Source organism: Schistocerca serialis, chromosome 1 (genome assembly GCF_023864345.2).
Source record: "Schistocerca serialis cubense isolate TAMUIC-IGC-003099 chromosome 1, iqSchSeri2.2, whole genome shotgun sequence".
NCBI classification, from domain to species: Eukaryota; Metazoa; Arthropoda; class Insecta; order Orthoptera; family Acrididae; genus Schistocerca; species Schistocerca serialis.
Genome location: NC_064638.1, coordinates 1,124,310,002 through 1,124,326,817, shown reverse-complemented (window position 1 = coordinate 1,124,326,817; position 16,816 = coordinate 1,124,310,002). Strand labels below are relative to the sequence as shown.

The 16,816-nt window shown below is 37.4% G+C and overlaps 1 protein-coding gene across 1 annotated transcript in view; it reads left to right on the top strand.

Annotated features, from left to right (window-relative positions):
* Positions 1 to 11,243: 11,243 nt before the first annotated feature.
* LOC126416897 (gametogenetin-binding protein 2-like) overlaps positions 11,244 to 16,816 on the top strand; it is a 134,023-nt gene continuing 128,450 nt past the window's right edge. The window contains exon 1 of the mRNA XM_050084784.1: positions 11,244 to 11,467. Coding sequence (XP_049940741.1) covers positions 11,381 to 11,467 — 87 coding nt within the window. The 5' untranslated portion in view covers positions 11,244 to 11,380. The remainder of the gene's footprint in view (positions 11,468 to 16,816) is intronic.

Genomic DNA, 16,816 nt, shown 5'->3' with positions numbered 1-16,816 from the left:
AAATATTTCCTAAAGTTTATAAAGCATTGCTCAAATTTTTTCTGTAGCTTACAATAGGTCATACTTATGTACCACATACCACATTGCGAAAGCTTCTATTCTCTTCTTGTCCAAACTATTTATGGTCCATGTTTCACTTCCATACATGGCTACACTCCATACAAATACTTCCAAAAACGACTTCCTGACACTTAAATCTATACTCGATGCTAACAAATTTCTTTTCTTCAGAATCGCTTTCCTTCTCATTGCCAGTCTACATTTTATACCCTCTCTACTTCGACCATCATCAGTTATTTTGCTCCCCAAATAGCAAAACTCATTTACTACTTTAAGTGTCTCATTTCCTAATGTAATTCCCTCAATATCACGCGACTTAATTAGACTACATTCCATTATCCTCGTTTGTTTTTGTTGATGTTCATCTTAGACCCTCCTTTCAAGACACTGCCCATTCCGTTCAACTGATCTTCCAAGTCCTTTGCTGTCTCTGACAGAATTACAATGTCATCGGCGAACCTCAAAGTTTTTATTTCTTTCCCATGGATTTTAATACCTACTCCGAACTTTTCTTTTGTTGCTTGCTCAATATACAGATTGAATAACATCGGGGAGAGGTTACAACCCTGTCTCACTCCCTTCCCACGTCCCTCGACTCTTATAACTGCCATCTGGTTTCTGTACAAATTGTAAATAGCTTTTCGCTCCCTGTATTTTACCCCTGCCACCTTCAGAATTTGAAAGAGAGTATTCCGGTCAACATTGTCAAAAGCTTTCTCTAAGTTTACAAATGCTTTCCTTAATCTGGCTTCTAAGATAAGTCGTACGGTCAGTATTGCCTCACGTGTTCCAACATTTCTACGGAATCCAAACTGATCTTCCCCAAGGTTGGCTTCTACAAGTTTTTCCATTTGTCTGTAAAGAATTCGCGTTAGTATTTTGCAGCTGTCACTTATTAAACTGATAGTTCGGTAATTTTCAGATCTGTCAACATCTGCTTTCTTTGGGATTGGAATTATTATATTCTTCTTGAAGTCTGAGGGTATTTCGCCTGTCTCATACATCTTGCTCAGCTGATGGTAGAGTTTTGTCAGGACTGACTCTCCCAAGGCCATCAGTAGTTCTGATGGAATATTGTCTACTATTGGGGCCTTGTTTTGACTCAGGTCTTTCACTGCTCTATCAAACTCTTCACGCAGTATCGTATCTCCCATTTCATCTTCATCTACATCCTCTTCCATTTCCATAATATTGTCCTCAAGTACATCGCCCTTGTATAGACCCTATATACTCCTTCCACCTTTCTACTTTCCCTTCTTTGCTTGGGTTTCCATCTGAGCTCTTGATATTCATACAAGTGGTTCGCTTTTCTCCAAAGGTCTCTCTGATTTTCCTGTAGGCAGTATCTATCTTACCCCTAGTGAGATAAGCCTCTACATCCTTACATTTGTCCTCTAGCCATCCCTGCTTAGCCATTTTGCACTTCCTGTCGATCTCATTTTTGAGACGTTTGTATTCCTTTCTGCCTGCTTCATTTACTGCACTTTTATATTTTCTCCTTTCATCAATTAAATTCAATATTTCTTCTGTTACCCAAAAATTTCTACTAGCCCTCGTCTTTTTACCTACTTGATCCTCTGCTGCCTTCACATCTTCATCCCTCAGAGATACCCATTCTTCTTCTACTGTGTTTCTTTCCCCCATTTGTGACAATTGTTCCCTTATGCTCTCCCAGAAACTCTGTACAACCTCTGGTTTAGTCAGTTTATCCAGGTCCCATTTCCTTAAATTCCCACCTTTTTGCAGTTTCTTCAGTTTTAATCTACCCGGTCATAAGCAATAGATTGTGGTCAGAGTCCACATATGCCCCTGGAAATGTCTTACAGTTTAATACCTGGTTCCTGAATCTCTGTCTTACCATTATATAATCTATCTGATACCTTCTAGTATCTCCAGGATTCTTCCGTGTGTACAACCTTGTTTTATGATTCTTGAACCAAGTGTTAGCTCACAGTAGAAAATGGTTTTCTTGTTAATTTAGCTCTCACACAAGCTTCACACGATTGTTCTGCTGAGCATAAACTATTAGGAACTCCTTCACACATTCTCTTGGTCTTTGAAGTACACCTTATGCCTGGATGACCTAGTTACTTATGCCATTCTTGTTTTTCTTCTCGTGTCAGTGGTGATTGCATTCCTGATTTAATGTTAACTTCATACAACCCATTTCCTGTTTTTTTGTCATTTCAAAACAGGTATTTCACCTTAGTAGATTTGAACAGAGTTTATGGTAAATACAACTGGACAATCTTTTTCAGTGATTGCATTTACAGGCATCAGATTTCTGCTCAGTTGAGGAACATACATAACGTCGTTTAGAACACAGTTATCTCCTACAAAGTTTCCTGTTGCAACTATTTTCATTGATCCACCTTGTTTGGCAACTTTTACAAATCTATCATACTGTCTCGCATTTGTTAACTTGTCCACTTCATTACACAAATGTCCTGTACATGCACTATCAACAACCATGACCATATCTTCTTTCTCATTGGCTTCTTGTGAAATCTTTCCTTTGTTACATTCATATGCAATATGTGCAGTGTCTTCCATCTTCTTTTCTTCGTCAATATCTTGTTTCTTGTTTTCTTGAGTGACATCATGTTTGAACCACTTTGTTTTTCCATCCCTGATATATCTACACATGTACTCTGCAAACGACTGTGCAGTGCATGAGAGAGGATATGTTCCATTGTAGCAGTTCTCAGGCTTTCTTCCTGTTCCATTCATGTACGGAGAGCAGAAAGAAAGATTGTTTGAATGCCTCTGTGTGTGCAGTAATTATTTTAATCTTATTTATTTATTTATTTATTGTTTGCCCATGGACTCCAGCTGAAAATCCAGCTGAGAGTATTGGGTGTGTCATACAATAGCCTTTTAACATCAAACTTGATTTCAATATATATGTAAATGAAACAAATGATTAAACAGAAATAGTCCATAATCATACAAAGGTTTTACATATTTCACATTATACGTACACACAAATAAAAAAAAAAAAACATACAGAAATGATAATTTTTACAGGTACATTTCAGTAATGATATATTTAAACACCATCTTAGTATTTACTGAAACTGTATATACATTTCTCTGTGAGATATAGTTTCAAATGATTTTTAAAACATTTTAGATCTGTTTCTTTTTTAATGATTTTGGGGAGTTTATTAAAAAACCTTTTGCCTGCTTCTTCTGGGCAGTCATAGACAGTTTTAGATTTCTGTTTATCATGTAGTAATTTTCATTTCCTCTTGTACCGTGTTTGTGTACATCTTTATTTAGGAGGTGTTTATCACTTGACCTTACCACCATTATGCTTTGGTATATATACAGTGAATATAATGTCATAATATTATAGTGTACAAAAGCTTGCCTACAGGTCTGTCTTGGTGGTATTTTTGCAATGCATCTCACTGCCCTTTTCTGAATTGTGAATATTCTTTTTAGGTAGCCAGCTTGTGCATTTCCCCATATATGAACTGAATAAGACAAATATGGGAAGACAAGTCCATACATTGATCTGAGGACTTTATCATCCACAGTCTTAGCTGTTTTATGCATGATGAAGATCTGTTTGTTTATCTTTTTACACAGTGCATCTATGTGCTCCCCCCATGCCAAATGTTTGTCTATTATAGTTCCTAGAAAATTTGTGCTGGTTACTTCTTTAATAGTCTTTCCATTTATATTAACGTTTATATTATAATTTTCACTATGCTTGGTCTGAAATACTACATTCATTGTTTTAGACTGATTCATAAACAGGTTGTTTTGTGTTAAATATTTATTTGCATTTTCAATAGTCAGGAGTGCTTCCTTCTCAAGCTCCTCCTTTGTGTCAGCTGTGCAAATGATTGTTGTGTCATCAGCATACATTATAAGTTTCTGATTTATACAGCTAGGGAAGTCATTTACGTAGAGTATAAACAGTATTGGCCCAAGCACAGATCCTTGCGGCACACCGTGTTTAACTGTTTGTAATTCTGATATGTAGTTTGTTATATTTCCCCCACTAGTATGTCTGATTTATGTGCATTGTTTCCTATTTGTAACGTATGATTTAAGTATGTCATAGCATTTTCCTCTAATTCCATACTGATATAATTTCATCATTAATTTTGAGTGGTTCACACAATCAAATGCCTTAGATAGGTCCATAAAAATCCCACAAGTCTTTTGTTGCCTGTCAAGTAAATTAAGAATGTGCTCAATTATATCTGTTGATGCTGTTTTTGTTGACTTCCCTTCTCTGAAACCATGTTGTGATGAATGCAGTATACTGTACTTTGTTATAAAACTTACAATTCTATTCTTTATTATCATTTCATAGATTTTAGCAAATGTTGAGATCAATGATATTGGCCTGTAATTTCCTAATTCATCCCTGTTCCCTTTCTTAAATATTGGCTTCACTTTACTTACTTTCAGTGAATCTGGTAATATACCTTCTTCTATCGCAGCATTTAGCATGTGTGTCAATGGTTTTAATATACATTCTCTGCATTCCTTTATGAGATGTGATGTATCACCATCCAAGCCAGAAGAGTGTTTAATTTTAAGTTGTTTTATTAGGTTTGACACTTCTGCATCTGTTGTAGGTATGAAAACCATAGTATGATTTGTATGTGGGGGGTTTAACAATTTACTTACTGCATTTGTTTTATTTTGACTTATTAATTCGTCTGCTACAGTAATATAATATCTGTTAAAAGTATTGGCTACTTCTAGAGGGTTTGCATTGCTTTTCCCATTCATCAGTGGGAAGATGTCCTCTGCCCGATTTGTTACTTTTCCTCTCTCTCCATTAATGAACGACCATAAACCTTTTGAGTAGTTCTTTCCCTTATCTATAGACATCCTGATGAATGATGCTTTAGTTTCTCTGATAAAACTACAGTACTCTTTCTTTTTTATTTTATACAGTGTGTTGTAGGCCTCATTATTTTTTTGTTTGGAGAGGTCATAATACACTCTCAGATTATTTCTGGCATGGATTACTTCTCCAGTCACCCAGTTTTTCTTTTTTTGTTGCTGTTTGACAAGCCTTTTACTAACAGGACATGTAACATCATCATAATAATTGAATAAAGAATAAAACTGGTTCCATTTGGTGTTTGCATCTTTAGCTGCATATATTGTTTCCCAGTTTTCTGCCTCTAACATCTTTTTTAGCAGATTTATGTTATGTGGGCAGTTCTGTCTTCTCATCTCCCATATCTTCTGCACTGAATCACTAGTCTTTATATTTATGTCTATCATGATTGCAAAATGGTCTGCTAATGTGGAGTTTATTACCTGTGTGTCACAATAGCATGTAGGAATATTTGTTATTACATGATCAATAATAGTTTCACTATGCTTTGTTACTCTGATTGGTTTATCTATTTTTATTTTTAGATTGTATATGCACAATAAGTCCAGTAGGGTCTTAGTGTCTATGTTCAGATCTCCTATAATGATCAAATAAGCATATGTTTTTGAGAGGTGTTGGATTATATCTTCCAGCTGTTCAAAGAAGGTTTTAATTATACCATTTGGTGATCGATACAAACCTAATACACAACATAAATTCCCAGCAATTTTAGTTTCCAGTGCTGTAGCTTCAAAGCTCAATTCTATAGCGTATTTTGTTATATTTATGGCTTTAGTTGATTTATAGTTAGAAAAAATGGAACCCCACCACCTTTATAGGAAGTTCTGCAAAAACTGGCTACTTTCACATAATTCTTCAAGTTGTAAATTCCAATGTGATTTTCTTTTAGCCCATGTTCTGTAACTACTAGAAATGTTTGGCCTATACTCCTGTAATATTACCTCTAGTTCCTCTGTTTTATTGTTTATGTATTGAACATTTTGGTGAAGTATTCTAACAGTTGGCTTTAAATGTAATAGTTCCCCTTCCTGTAATATACTAAGCACTTCACTTGCTCCCTTTGCTTCTGGTACTATGCAGTGATTTTTTTCGGTTTGTGTCATTAAACCTGGATCGTATCTTTGTCCGGTGTTTATATTCCTCTCACTATTGTCACACTGGTATTTAAGATGGATTCTTCACGAACCCCATGCTAGGGATACTCAGGGCGTTCTAGTATATTCCTAGAGCTCTCATTTAAAGGTAGTTCTTGGAACTGTATTAATAGCCTTTCTCCATATAATTTACAAGTATCTTGCAGAGTCTTCCAGTTCAGTTTCTTCAGTATCTCTGTAACACTCCTCCAGGGATCAAACAAACATGTGACCAATGGTCCTGCGATTCTCGGTGTACGTTCAATATCCCATGTTAGTCCTAAGTGGTACATGTCCCACACACTTCAGCAATATTCTAGAAACGCTCACATGAGTGATTTGTAAGGAATCTCCTTCGTAGACATATTGCACTTACCCAGTATTCTACCAATAAACCTGAATACTGCCACTTACTTTACCTACAAGCGAGGCTATATGACCATTCGATTTCATTTCCTTATAAAGGGTTACACTAATGTACTTGTACAAGTTGGCCAATTCCAACTATGACTTGTTGATATTATAGTCATAGGATACTGTTTTTCGTTTTGTGAAGTGCACAGTTTTACATTTCTGAACATTTAAACCAAGTTGTCAATCTTTGCTCCACTTTGCAATCTTATTGAGGACTAACTGAGTATTTATGCTGTTTCTTTCAGACAATATTTCATGATAGATAACTGCACATTTGCAAAAAGCCTGAGGTTCTTTTAATATAGGTCATTAATATACAACATGCAAAGCGAGATTACAACAGACTTCTCTGGGGTGCACCTGAAGTTACTTCTACACCTTACGATGACTCTCCACTCGAGATAACATGCTGTGTCCTCCCTTCCAACAAATCCTCCGTTCAGACACAAATTTCACTTCGTATCCCACATGACTGTGCTTTTGAAATTGAGTGTAGATGTGGTATTGAGTCAAATGCTTTTCGGAAGTCAAGAAATATGGCATATACCTGACTGCCTTGATCCAAAGCATTCAGTATTTTGGATGAGAAAAGTGAGAGTTGGGTTTCACATGATCGACATTTTCGGAATCCATTGGTTGGCGTTGAAGAGGTCACACTGTTCAATATGCCTTTTTATCTTTGAAGTTTGAATATGTTCTAAGATTCTATAACAAATCGATGTCAAGTATATTGGACAGTAGATTCGTAGATTACTTCTACTATTCGTGTTGATATGGGCAACCATGCTTTTTTCCAAGAATTGGGCATGATTTTTTCTTTGAGGGATCTACGATAGGGAAGGGGCCAACTCAATTGCAAAATCAGGACAGATTCTGATAGGGGCTATATCAGGCCTACAGCTTGGTTCGATTTTAACAATTTCTTCTGTTTCTCAATACCACTGATACTAATAATGACTTCAGTCTTCTTTCCAGAGGAATGAGTGTTAAACTGGGGCTATTCTCCTGGGTTTTCCTTTGTAAAGGAGCATTTGAAAATGGAGTTCTGCATTTCAGCTTTTGCTTTGCTGCTCTCAATTTCAATTCTTGTCTCTGTCGCTAAGGACTGGACATTAACTATGGTGCCACTAACAGTCTTTAGAAACTACCAGAATTTCTTTGGGTTTTGTGAAAGACCTTCTGACAATATTCTGCAACGGTGTCACTGAAGGTTTCTCACATTCCTCTCTTGACAGACAAACGCATTTCTTTTGGCACCTATTTATCTATAGTGCTGCAGTTTGTTTTGCATCTGTAAGGCAATATTCTGTGTTTCTTTAGACGTTTCTTTACAGTGACTGTACACCAAGGAGGATCCCTCCTATTCTTAACTGCTCTAGTGGTTACATATCTGGCCAGCACATGGACAACTTTTTCTGTACATGCTTCTGCCTTGTGCGCAAGTTTCAAGTTAAACAATGAGATATGACACTACTGACTTTTTATCTAGTTTAATGAACAAACATATCTTTATACTTGTTTTAGTTGTCATTTGTACTTTGGTAGTCATGGTCACTGATGCTAGTTTCGATGTGGACCCCCTCCAAGAGGTCATGTCTGTTTCTGTTATTTGCCATTCGATCCAATATATTTTAGTCATGAGTGGTGTTCCTAAATACCTCTTCTAGGTAATTTTCAGAGAAGGTATTTAATAATGTTTCACAGGATATCTTATCACGCCCACCCCTAACAAAACAGTAATTTTCCCAATTAATTGTTGGATGATTAAATTCTCCACTGACAATTACAGTATGAATAGGGAACTTACGTACAAATGAACTGGGATTTTCTCTAAAGTTTTGAGTTACATCAGGAGATGAGTCTGGTGGGCAATAAGGATTCAGTTCTCATTTTATGTCCACCCCTGATACAGAGCCTTGCCCAACCAGTCTCACTTGCAGCTTCAATTTTTGTCTTGGTGGATTTGAGTTTCTTGTCTACTGCTATTCCATCTCTATTTCCCATTTGCCCATCCTTTCGATATGCACTCAAATTTTCCCCAAAAATCTTTCTGTTATCAATTTCAGGTTCAATCAGCTTTGTGTGCCTAGTATTACGTGAACTTCGCTGCTTTTCAGGATCACTTCAAACTCTGTTGCTTTACTGTGAATGCTTTGGCAGTTAACCATTAGGATTTTAATACTTCCACCTGTGGAGGGCATTTCTTTCCATCTTACACTGATTCTTCTGGGTTTCCTACAGCTATCATTATCTGGTTTGTATGGAGAGTCGCCTAATCCGAAAACATAACATTTTGTGCATCCCACACACAGTCAGCTACCTGATTAGCAGCCTTTGACGTGTAGTGCTCACCCGATTCGTTTAGAGTGATCCTACGATTCTCAAAACTATGGCGCAAGTCCAGGAAGTCGCTCGCTGCCTAGCTTGTCACAGAACCTTCAAAGTCTCTGGCTCAGTCCTTATTCTCAACTCAGAACCAAAGGCCGCGAGCAATACTGGGGACAATGGTGCTGCTTTGCTGAAACTCCACATACACATCTAGTCTTCTCAACCTTCTCTGCCAGTCGCTGGGATGACCCAAGTATGACCTTTGAGCCCAGACAGCAGGCATCATTTGCTCCAACGTTTGCCAGAGTCCGCAGATGGTTGCACCCTGTCCCCTCAAAAGCAGCTGGAACAGGCTCTTCAATTCATTGAATGGGCCCCCACGCATAAGCATACACCTGGTGTCCTTTCCTGGTTCTTGCTGCCATTTTCGCAAGGGGCACCATCATTCGCTATAGGGTTGATCTGTCAACAATTAATAGGACTTTACCTTTTGCATTTGCCTCCTCTTGATGCCAGACAAAAAATAGGTTTCCCCAAAATAGTTGAAGTGTTCAAAATGGCTCTGAGCACTATGGGACTTAACATCTATGGTCATCAGTCCCCTAGAACTTAGAACTACTTAAACCTAACTAACCTAAGGACAGCACACAACACCCAGCCATCATGAGGCAGAGAAAATCCCTGACCCCGCCGGGAATCGAATCCGGGAACCCGGGCGTGGGAAGCGAGAACGCTACCGCACGACCACGAGATGCGGGCAGTTGAAGTGTGTCCCACTGTTTCAGTTCCAGTGAAAGACAGTACCTCAAGCTTGTTGGTTAGGAAGATCGGTACAACACTCCTTGGGTCCTGTCCACACTCTACAGAACGCCTGGTTCCACCACTGACACGCCACTTACAGTCAAGTAGATGAGTAACGACAGATCCCGTACTTTCTACAGAGGAGACAGGATCCGCAGGAGACGATAGTACTTGAGGTACCTCTCGTGCCAGTATCACTGGTACACATCTGTCAGAAACTCTTCAGACATACCGATTCGCAGGAGCTGCCAGCCGTTTGACAGTACTCAAGTCTTTTTCTAGCTGCTTTCTAACGTCAACCAACTCATCCTGGGATCGAGAACATATCAGATTTGCAGAATTTATGGCGAGTATAGATGCAGTTTCAGAATCGCTGTCAGACAGCTCTGTTCGCATGTCGATCTCTTCATATTCAAACTGTGCCTCGGTATTTGAAGACAAGCCCTCAGTACGGAAATTCTCTTTTAGAGGTTCCTCTAGCCACATCAATAGCTGCTCATCTGACACGACCCGTTTCTTATAAAATTTTATTATTTCCGCATCTGCTAGCACTTGTCACATTCTCGAAGTACGTAACTGCATTATTCAGTAAGCAAAAGACAATAAGAAAACTTACTGTGCTCACAAAAGACGTAATTTACGCATAATATGTCCAGTACAAAAACTAACCCAATTACACATTACTATCACACAGAGAAGCACGGCGTGTTGCAGGAATGCACAATACTTTGTAAATAATTCTCACCCGAGAAAAATCTAACAACATGCACTTCTTCAAAAAAGTCAGATTCTGGGAGGTTTTACCTTAAAGCTGACCGACTAGAGGCGGGTGGACTGCCGACAGAGATGTTAAGAAAGATTTGTTAGATCAACACTTCAGTGTCTTTCAAATATATTGAAATATTTTAGTAAAATCACGAATGTTCTATTTTTTTCTCTAGTGCAGATGATCGTAGGTTAAGTTGAAGGTTTGATTTTATATAACCATGTTTTACTACTTAGTCTTATTGAAAGTTGTATGCACTTGTTTCCCTCCAGCATTGTAACTGGCGTACCTAGCCAATTCTATGAAGACTTACCTTACAGTTTTACATGAATTGTGAACGTATAGGAGGAGCGAAATTTTTGCCTGTTCTACACTTACGAGTATGGCCAATGGTTGGAATCAGAAAAGGAATTTAGCTATTTCACTCACACTTTTCATTTCTGTGTGAAACGTAGAGAGGACTTCCACATAAACTGTGATCTACAAAGCTACTTTGCAATTGTTGTCTCATATATCATTCAACATCTTATTTCATCTTTCGTTGGAAGTATTTATGCGACTGACATTAAGGACATCCCTCGCAACAATCTTATCTGAAAGTGTCACTGTTTTTGTTGACAGCAACTAAAATATTCTCAGTCTAATTTCCTTCCTTCACCTCAGGGGCCTTTCCATCTACTGCATCAGGATGCATATTACACTTATCACTATCGTTTTAACTGCATTCGTCTCACCACAAAAATCAAATAAAGTATAACTTGGTAAGAACGCAACAGGCACCAGCGATGATTCGTTTTGTTTTCAAAATTCGAATATTTACCAAAGGTGTTAGAATTTTGAAATGTAACTTCTATGATTCTTGGTGGTGGGAAGGCAAAGGAACACGTCGAAGTGTTATTGGTGTTAACAGTTGATGTTTGGTACTTTTGTTGTATATAGTGTTGCAGGTGCGCAGAGTTGTGAGTGCTAGATTGTGTAGTTAGAAGAAGTGCACTTGCTGTAAAAATGGCAAAGCTGATTGATGTGTTTAGATATAGTAAAAGCCCTTTGCGAAGAAGACAGCTTCCCCTGATGGTCGACGAAAGTTTGACGGTATTATTGTTTATTTTTTTGCCTGATTAATGTAAGGGTGGACATCTAGGACTATATATTCAGTTACGTCAACGTTGTGTTTTTCTTAGTTTCTAATTGTAGGGCAGATGTTAGTGACGTTCCATTTTCGACAATATTTTTTTTTCGTCGTACGTTACATGCTAAGTTAATAAGAAGACTTCGATTGATATACATACTTCCGAGCCATCAAATGCAAGCGTTGTAAATGCAAATTGAGAACTGATCGTCTCGTCGGGCCAAACAGATTTGAAAAAGTAGAGTATAAATAGTAATGTAATCAGGACAGTGATTGCTGTTCAGCCAGGTATAGCACTGATGATTTTGTGCCAGGGAAAAAATGTCAAAAAAGTTGCGGTAACGTTTTACTACTAGTTTGTTCGTAACATGTCAGGGTACTGGAACTACTGCTGGTTGTTACTGTAAAGCATAACGAACACCACTTGATGTAGCCTATGTCTACATAGTCAAGTTACCAGTAAATATAGTTTGTATTTGTATACGAGGAAGGAGTAGATTAAACCATAGCACATAGTTTGTCATTGCTGAGTGTGTTTATAATTTTTTTAAAAAAAGTTCATCAATAATGTGGGAGTGAGATATTGTGTTGTTGCTGTATATCAATTTTTTTACTAGTTTGCATACACAGATGGTGTTAAATGCTACTACCGCAGTTGAAGACAAACGCTATTTCTCAGCATAAAGATAAATATTGTTTGATCCTTATGTGGGTTATGTGGATTTATTGTGTGGAAAGTGGTCTAATAATGTAAAGCACAATCTCATTACTAAGCGGGTGGTTTACTTATGAGCCACAGCGTTTGCAAAAGCACTGACATGTAGCCGAAATTTTTTTCCCTGTGGTACCCAACCCACTACTACGTTGTAGAGATTTCATTTCATTTGCTTTAATGTAGGCTGTTCTGTTTTGCACTCCATATGTGCAGTTATGATAATTGCATGTGCGAGTAGAGTGAAATCGACAACAGGCTTGCCCCACCCCAGTTTCAGAACATTCTCTTCACACACATTTTTATCTTTATTTGTTTCACATTTACATACACCACAGTATTAGCAATTCATGGAAAATCTGCAGTAGTGTAACAAGTGACCTGATGTGGCAGCATCTCTTCATAGAGGGCTGGCGTTATGACTGGATTGTAATCTGTGATACTAGGGAAGTGCTGTGTTTGATACGCCATGTCATGAGATTTAATATTTAACAAGCAGTTGTAGAATAAATGGCTGGCGAACACACACACACACACACACACACACACACACACACACACACACACACACAAATTGTCTCTCAACATTTGACATTTACTTTGTCTAGACTATAGTATTGGGCTCCTGCCCCCCTGGAGGCAGACTGATATGAAGTATAGATAGGAGAGCATAATTTTGTTGTGAGTTGGTGAAGCCATTCAAAAGACATCTATATTAGGCCTAGATTACAGACAAATCTTTGGCAAGTGTTTTGATACATTTTATTTACTTGTATTGCACATAAATATGAAAACTTGAAGGTGGTCCAATGCGAAACATTTATTTTTATTAGATTCAATGTGTGTCAATGACCACTTTCTTTGATCATGTCTCAGTACAGGGAAACATGTTTGCAAAGAAAAACTTGAAAATGTCAACATTAAAATATGAAGATCAACAATTAAAATAACAGCTAAGTATATAGGCATATTACATAAAATTGTTCTAGGCAATTAAATATACCTGAAGTACACTGGTAGAGAATCAAAGCAGTTTTCCAGGAGGTGGCCATCTACTTCGTCATGAGCAGTTTTTCAGTGGATGTTCTTAAGTTTACAGAATTTTTTTTTGTGCTTTGAACAGTGATATCATCATTGACTGCATTTTATTTATTTATTTATTTATTTATTAATTTTTACAGTCGCAGTTATTGTGATAGACTGATCTGTAGTGGAACTTGAAGTGTATGCTAGGTGATAGTGATGGTTGCAAGTAGTGAGACAAATTAATGTGTTGTGGAAGTAAAGTATTCTTATATATTGCTGATTCTGTAGTAAAAATACTGGAAAATCCAGTAAGAAATAACAACAATAAAAAATAGGACAGATTACAATCCACCACATTGTGCAGCAGACAGGCACGTAGAATGAAAGTAAAGTGGAAGCTGTCAATAACAGTCCTTCAGATGTGGGAGGTGGTTTCTATTTGATAGCACATAATAACTAATGGTCTACTTTTAGTGAGTCTGTCAACTGTTCAGCACCTCTCTGAGGTGAGTAGCCGCGTATCCAGTTTGGTGTTCTCATTTTGTGCTAATATGCATAATCACATGTGAAACTCCTATTTTCCCATTTGAGTCTGATATTTGAAGTCCTTAACCCATTAAGTCCCAAATTAATTTTTTAAAAAAATTGAATTTTTTTATACCTTAATTATAATGTACATAATGTATGAACCACAATAAGTACAAAAATAGTCAAAGAATATTTATACATGCTGATATAACAGTATTGTATAGTATACTAAACTGTATTCAAGTCTTAACTATTTATTTCTTGTGAAATGGTACAAAACACTTCACACACAGTGTTACACGGCATTTAACATAATATATTTTTGGTTTCCCGTTGCATTTAGCTCTTACACATCTTCTTTGCATGCTTCTTTTGTCAATCATATGACCAATTCCATCAAACCTGATGTCTGGTCTCACTCTCAACTGACTTGATTGGTATTCCATTGGACGTCCAATATTTGGTCTTCCAGTGTCCAATTTCAGTTATATAACTGTAACAGCACATCTGAAATCCGGTAAATCCGGTGCATTTTTCCCATGTTTTAGTCTGTAGAAGAGCCAGGCATTTATGAGGGCCATTTCCAGCATACGTGTAAATAGGACCCAGTACCATTTTTTCCCTCTAATTACCATCGCATATTTTCCAACTAACCAGTCATGGTGGTCAACACCTGCCATGTACGCGTTATACGACTTCAAAACAGCAGGTTGTTGCACTTGTGTCTTCTTACTTGCTTGTCTACTGTACTGCGTAGCTGCTCCCATAGGTCCAACTTTGTCAAAATTTGTACCAATTGTAACACATCTGTTGTGGCCATTGAACAAATAAGACTTCACCGTTCCTGTCGAACTGGTAGTCGTAGTTTCCTCGAACTGTCTTTTTCAGTTCGTTGCTGCTCAGTAGTGGACAGTCACCAACTAGAGTCTCTCTGACAGTCCCAGTTGCTTGAAAACGCAAATTTCTCAGATGAATCAGAAGATCTCTACTAGTGAAGAAATTGTCAAAGTACACACAATGATTCTCGGGTGTTTCAGTGCAGTCCAGCATGTTTAGGACTACTCTTGATCCCAATAGTAGGTCATCCCTTGCAGTATCTTCTGGATCCTTTCCACAGTATAAATCAAATTTGAAACAGTAGCCACTTGCTCCACAAAGAGACCACAACTTACAGCCAAATCTAATAGACTTGCCTCTAATAAACTGTTGCAGCCCACTTCGTCCATAGTATTTGACTATCATTTCGTCAAATGACAAATTTTCCTCAAATATTCCAAATTTTTGAAAAGATTCATTTGTCATTTTCAACTGTATTATTTACTAATGGTAACATATTCATAAATATACTTACATAATATGCTGTAAATTTCAAAGTGACTTCAAACATCAGCAGTAGCAGAGTTTCATATTCGAACGTGCAGCAATACAAATAATTGAAATGATAACACCAAGTCCCAGTGTCCTATTTCGAGTACACCAAATTTTATAACAAAGGAAAACAATGAATATAACTCTAATTGAGCGAACAATGCAAGTAGTTTAAAAGGCACATTGTTGACTATAAATAATCACAAAAAGATCTTTGCTACATATTTCAAATATTTCAAAATTGTCCATAAAGTAAATACCTGTAATACGAAAAGTGTACCTTAGCATTCAATAATCAATTAATAGTAGAATTTATTGCTTTTAATTCCCTTTAAGCATACATTTGTTATAAAAAGCATCAGCAAATGACGTAGAACAGTAATAGTTGCAAATTAATAATTTATTGTGTAGTTAAAAATAAATATGTGCTCTGTCCTCAAAATAGGACACTGGTACTTAATGGGTTAATAGCAGTTTCCCTGCTCAAAAGTCCATCATATTCCTCCAGGGGGGCTGTGATATTCTGATTGAAACGTAACATTATTATGAATAGGATAGTTGCTACTCACCATATAGCAGAGATACTGAGTCGCAAATAGGCCCAGCAGAAAGACTGTCACAAAATAAGCTTTCAGCCAACAAGGCTTTTGTCAAAAACAGATCACACACACACACACACACACACACACACACACACACACACACACGACTAAAGCCTCTGGCAGCTAGAGGCTGCAGTCGTGTTGTGAGAGTTGCGACTCAGCATCTCTGCTATGTCTTTTCGTAATAGTGTTACATTCCATCCAGTATTTTCCATTGTCTTACTGAAATGTGTAGTACTGCATCATGTCATGGTTGCCTTATTGGTTACACAATTGTGATGCATATTTTCATTGTTGACAACACCACTGATCAAAGATCAGACATCATATTCTTCACTACTTTAACTTACATTTCTTGTGGAAGCCATTGTAAATTTATGGTGTACAGCACTGCTTTAAGTTTTGAACAATATTTAAGTGTGTGCTCCCCATAAAAAGATCAACCTTCTGTCTTGAGAAAACAAGAGTTTTATCTTGACATTTACGGGTCTCGTAGTGCTGTACAGTGGTAGCTTAAAAAATGGGGAATGAGGATTATCTGATACTTCTCTTTGTCTTTGATGAGGAAACATACGATAAAAATTGTAAAGACCATGGTGATTATAAAGTAATGTCAACGCCGGTGATGGTGTTTTTTTTCCAAATTAGCTGTGCTACAGATCAATCTGTCACCAAAACCAGGTTTTTTGCTTTCTCATTTATTGGTTTTGGCAGCTAACAATCAAACTTTGAAAGTACATACCAAAGCAGCCATTAACATTACCTCACTTGTTTAAGCCAATGGCTAGTATCTCCTCTTGACCCCCCCCCCCCCCCCAATGACATCATTATGTAAACATGACCACAAACCTGAAAATACATTGAAAAACCAACACACACACGTTCCACAAAAAATCTAATGAAACTAACAGGACAAACATGGGAAATTGGGGGGTTTTAGGTGGGGACAAAGAAGATAAAAAAAAATTTAGACACACACCACCATACCAACCCACACAAAACAACGAAAAGAGATGATGACACAAAACTACCCAAATTCCACTAAACACAACATCCTCTGGAATCGGACACTTCCC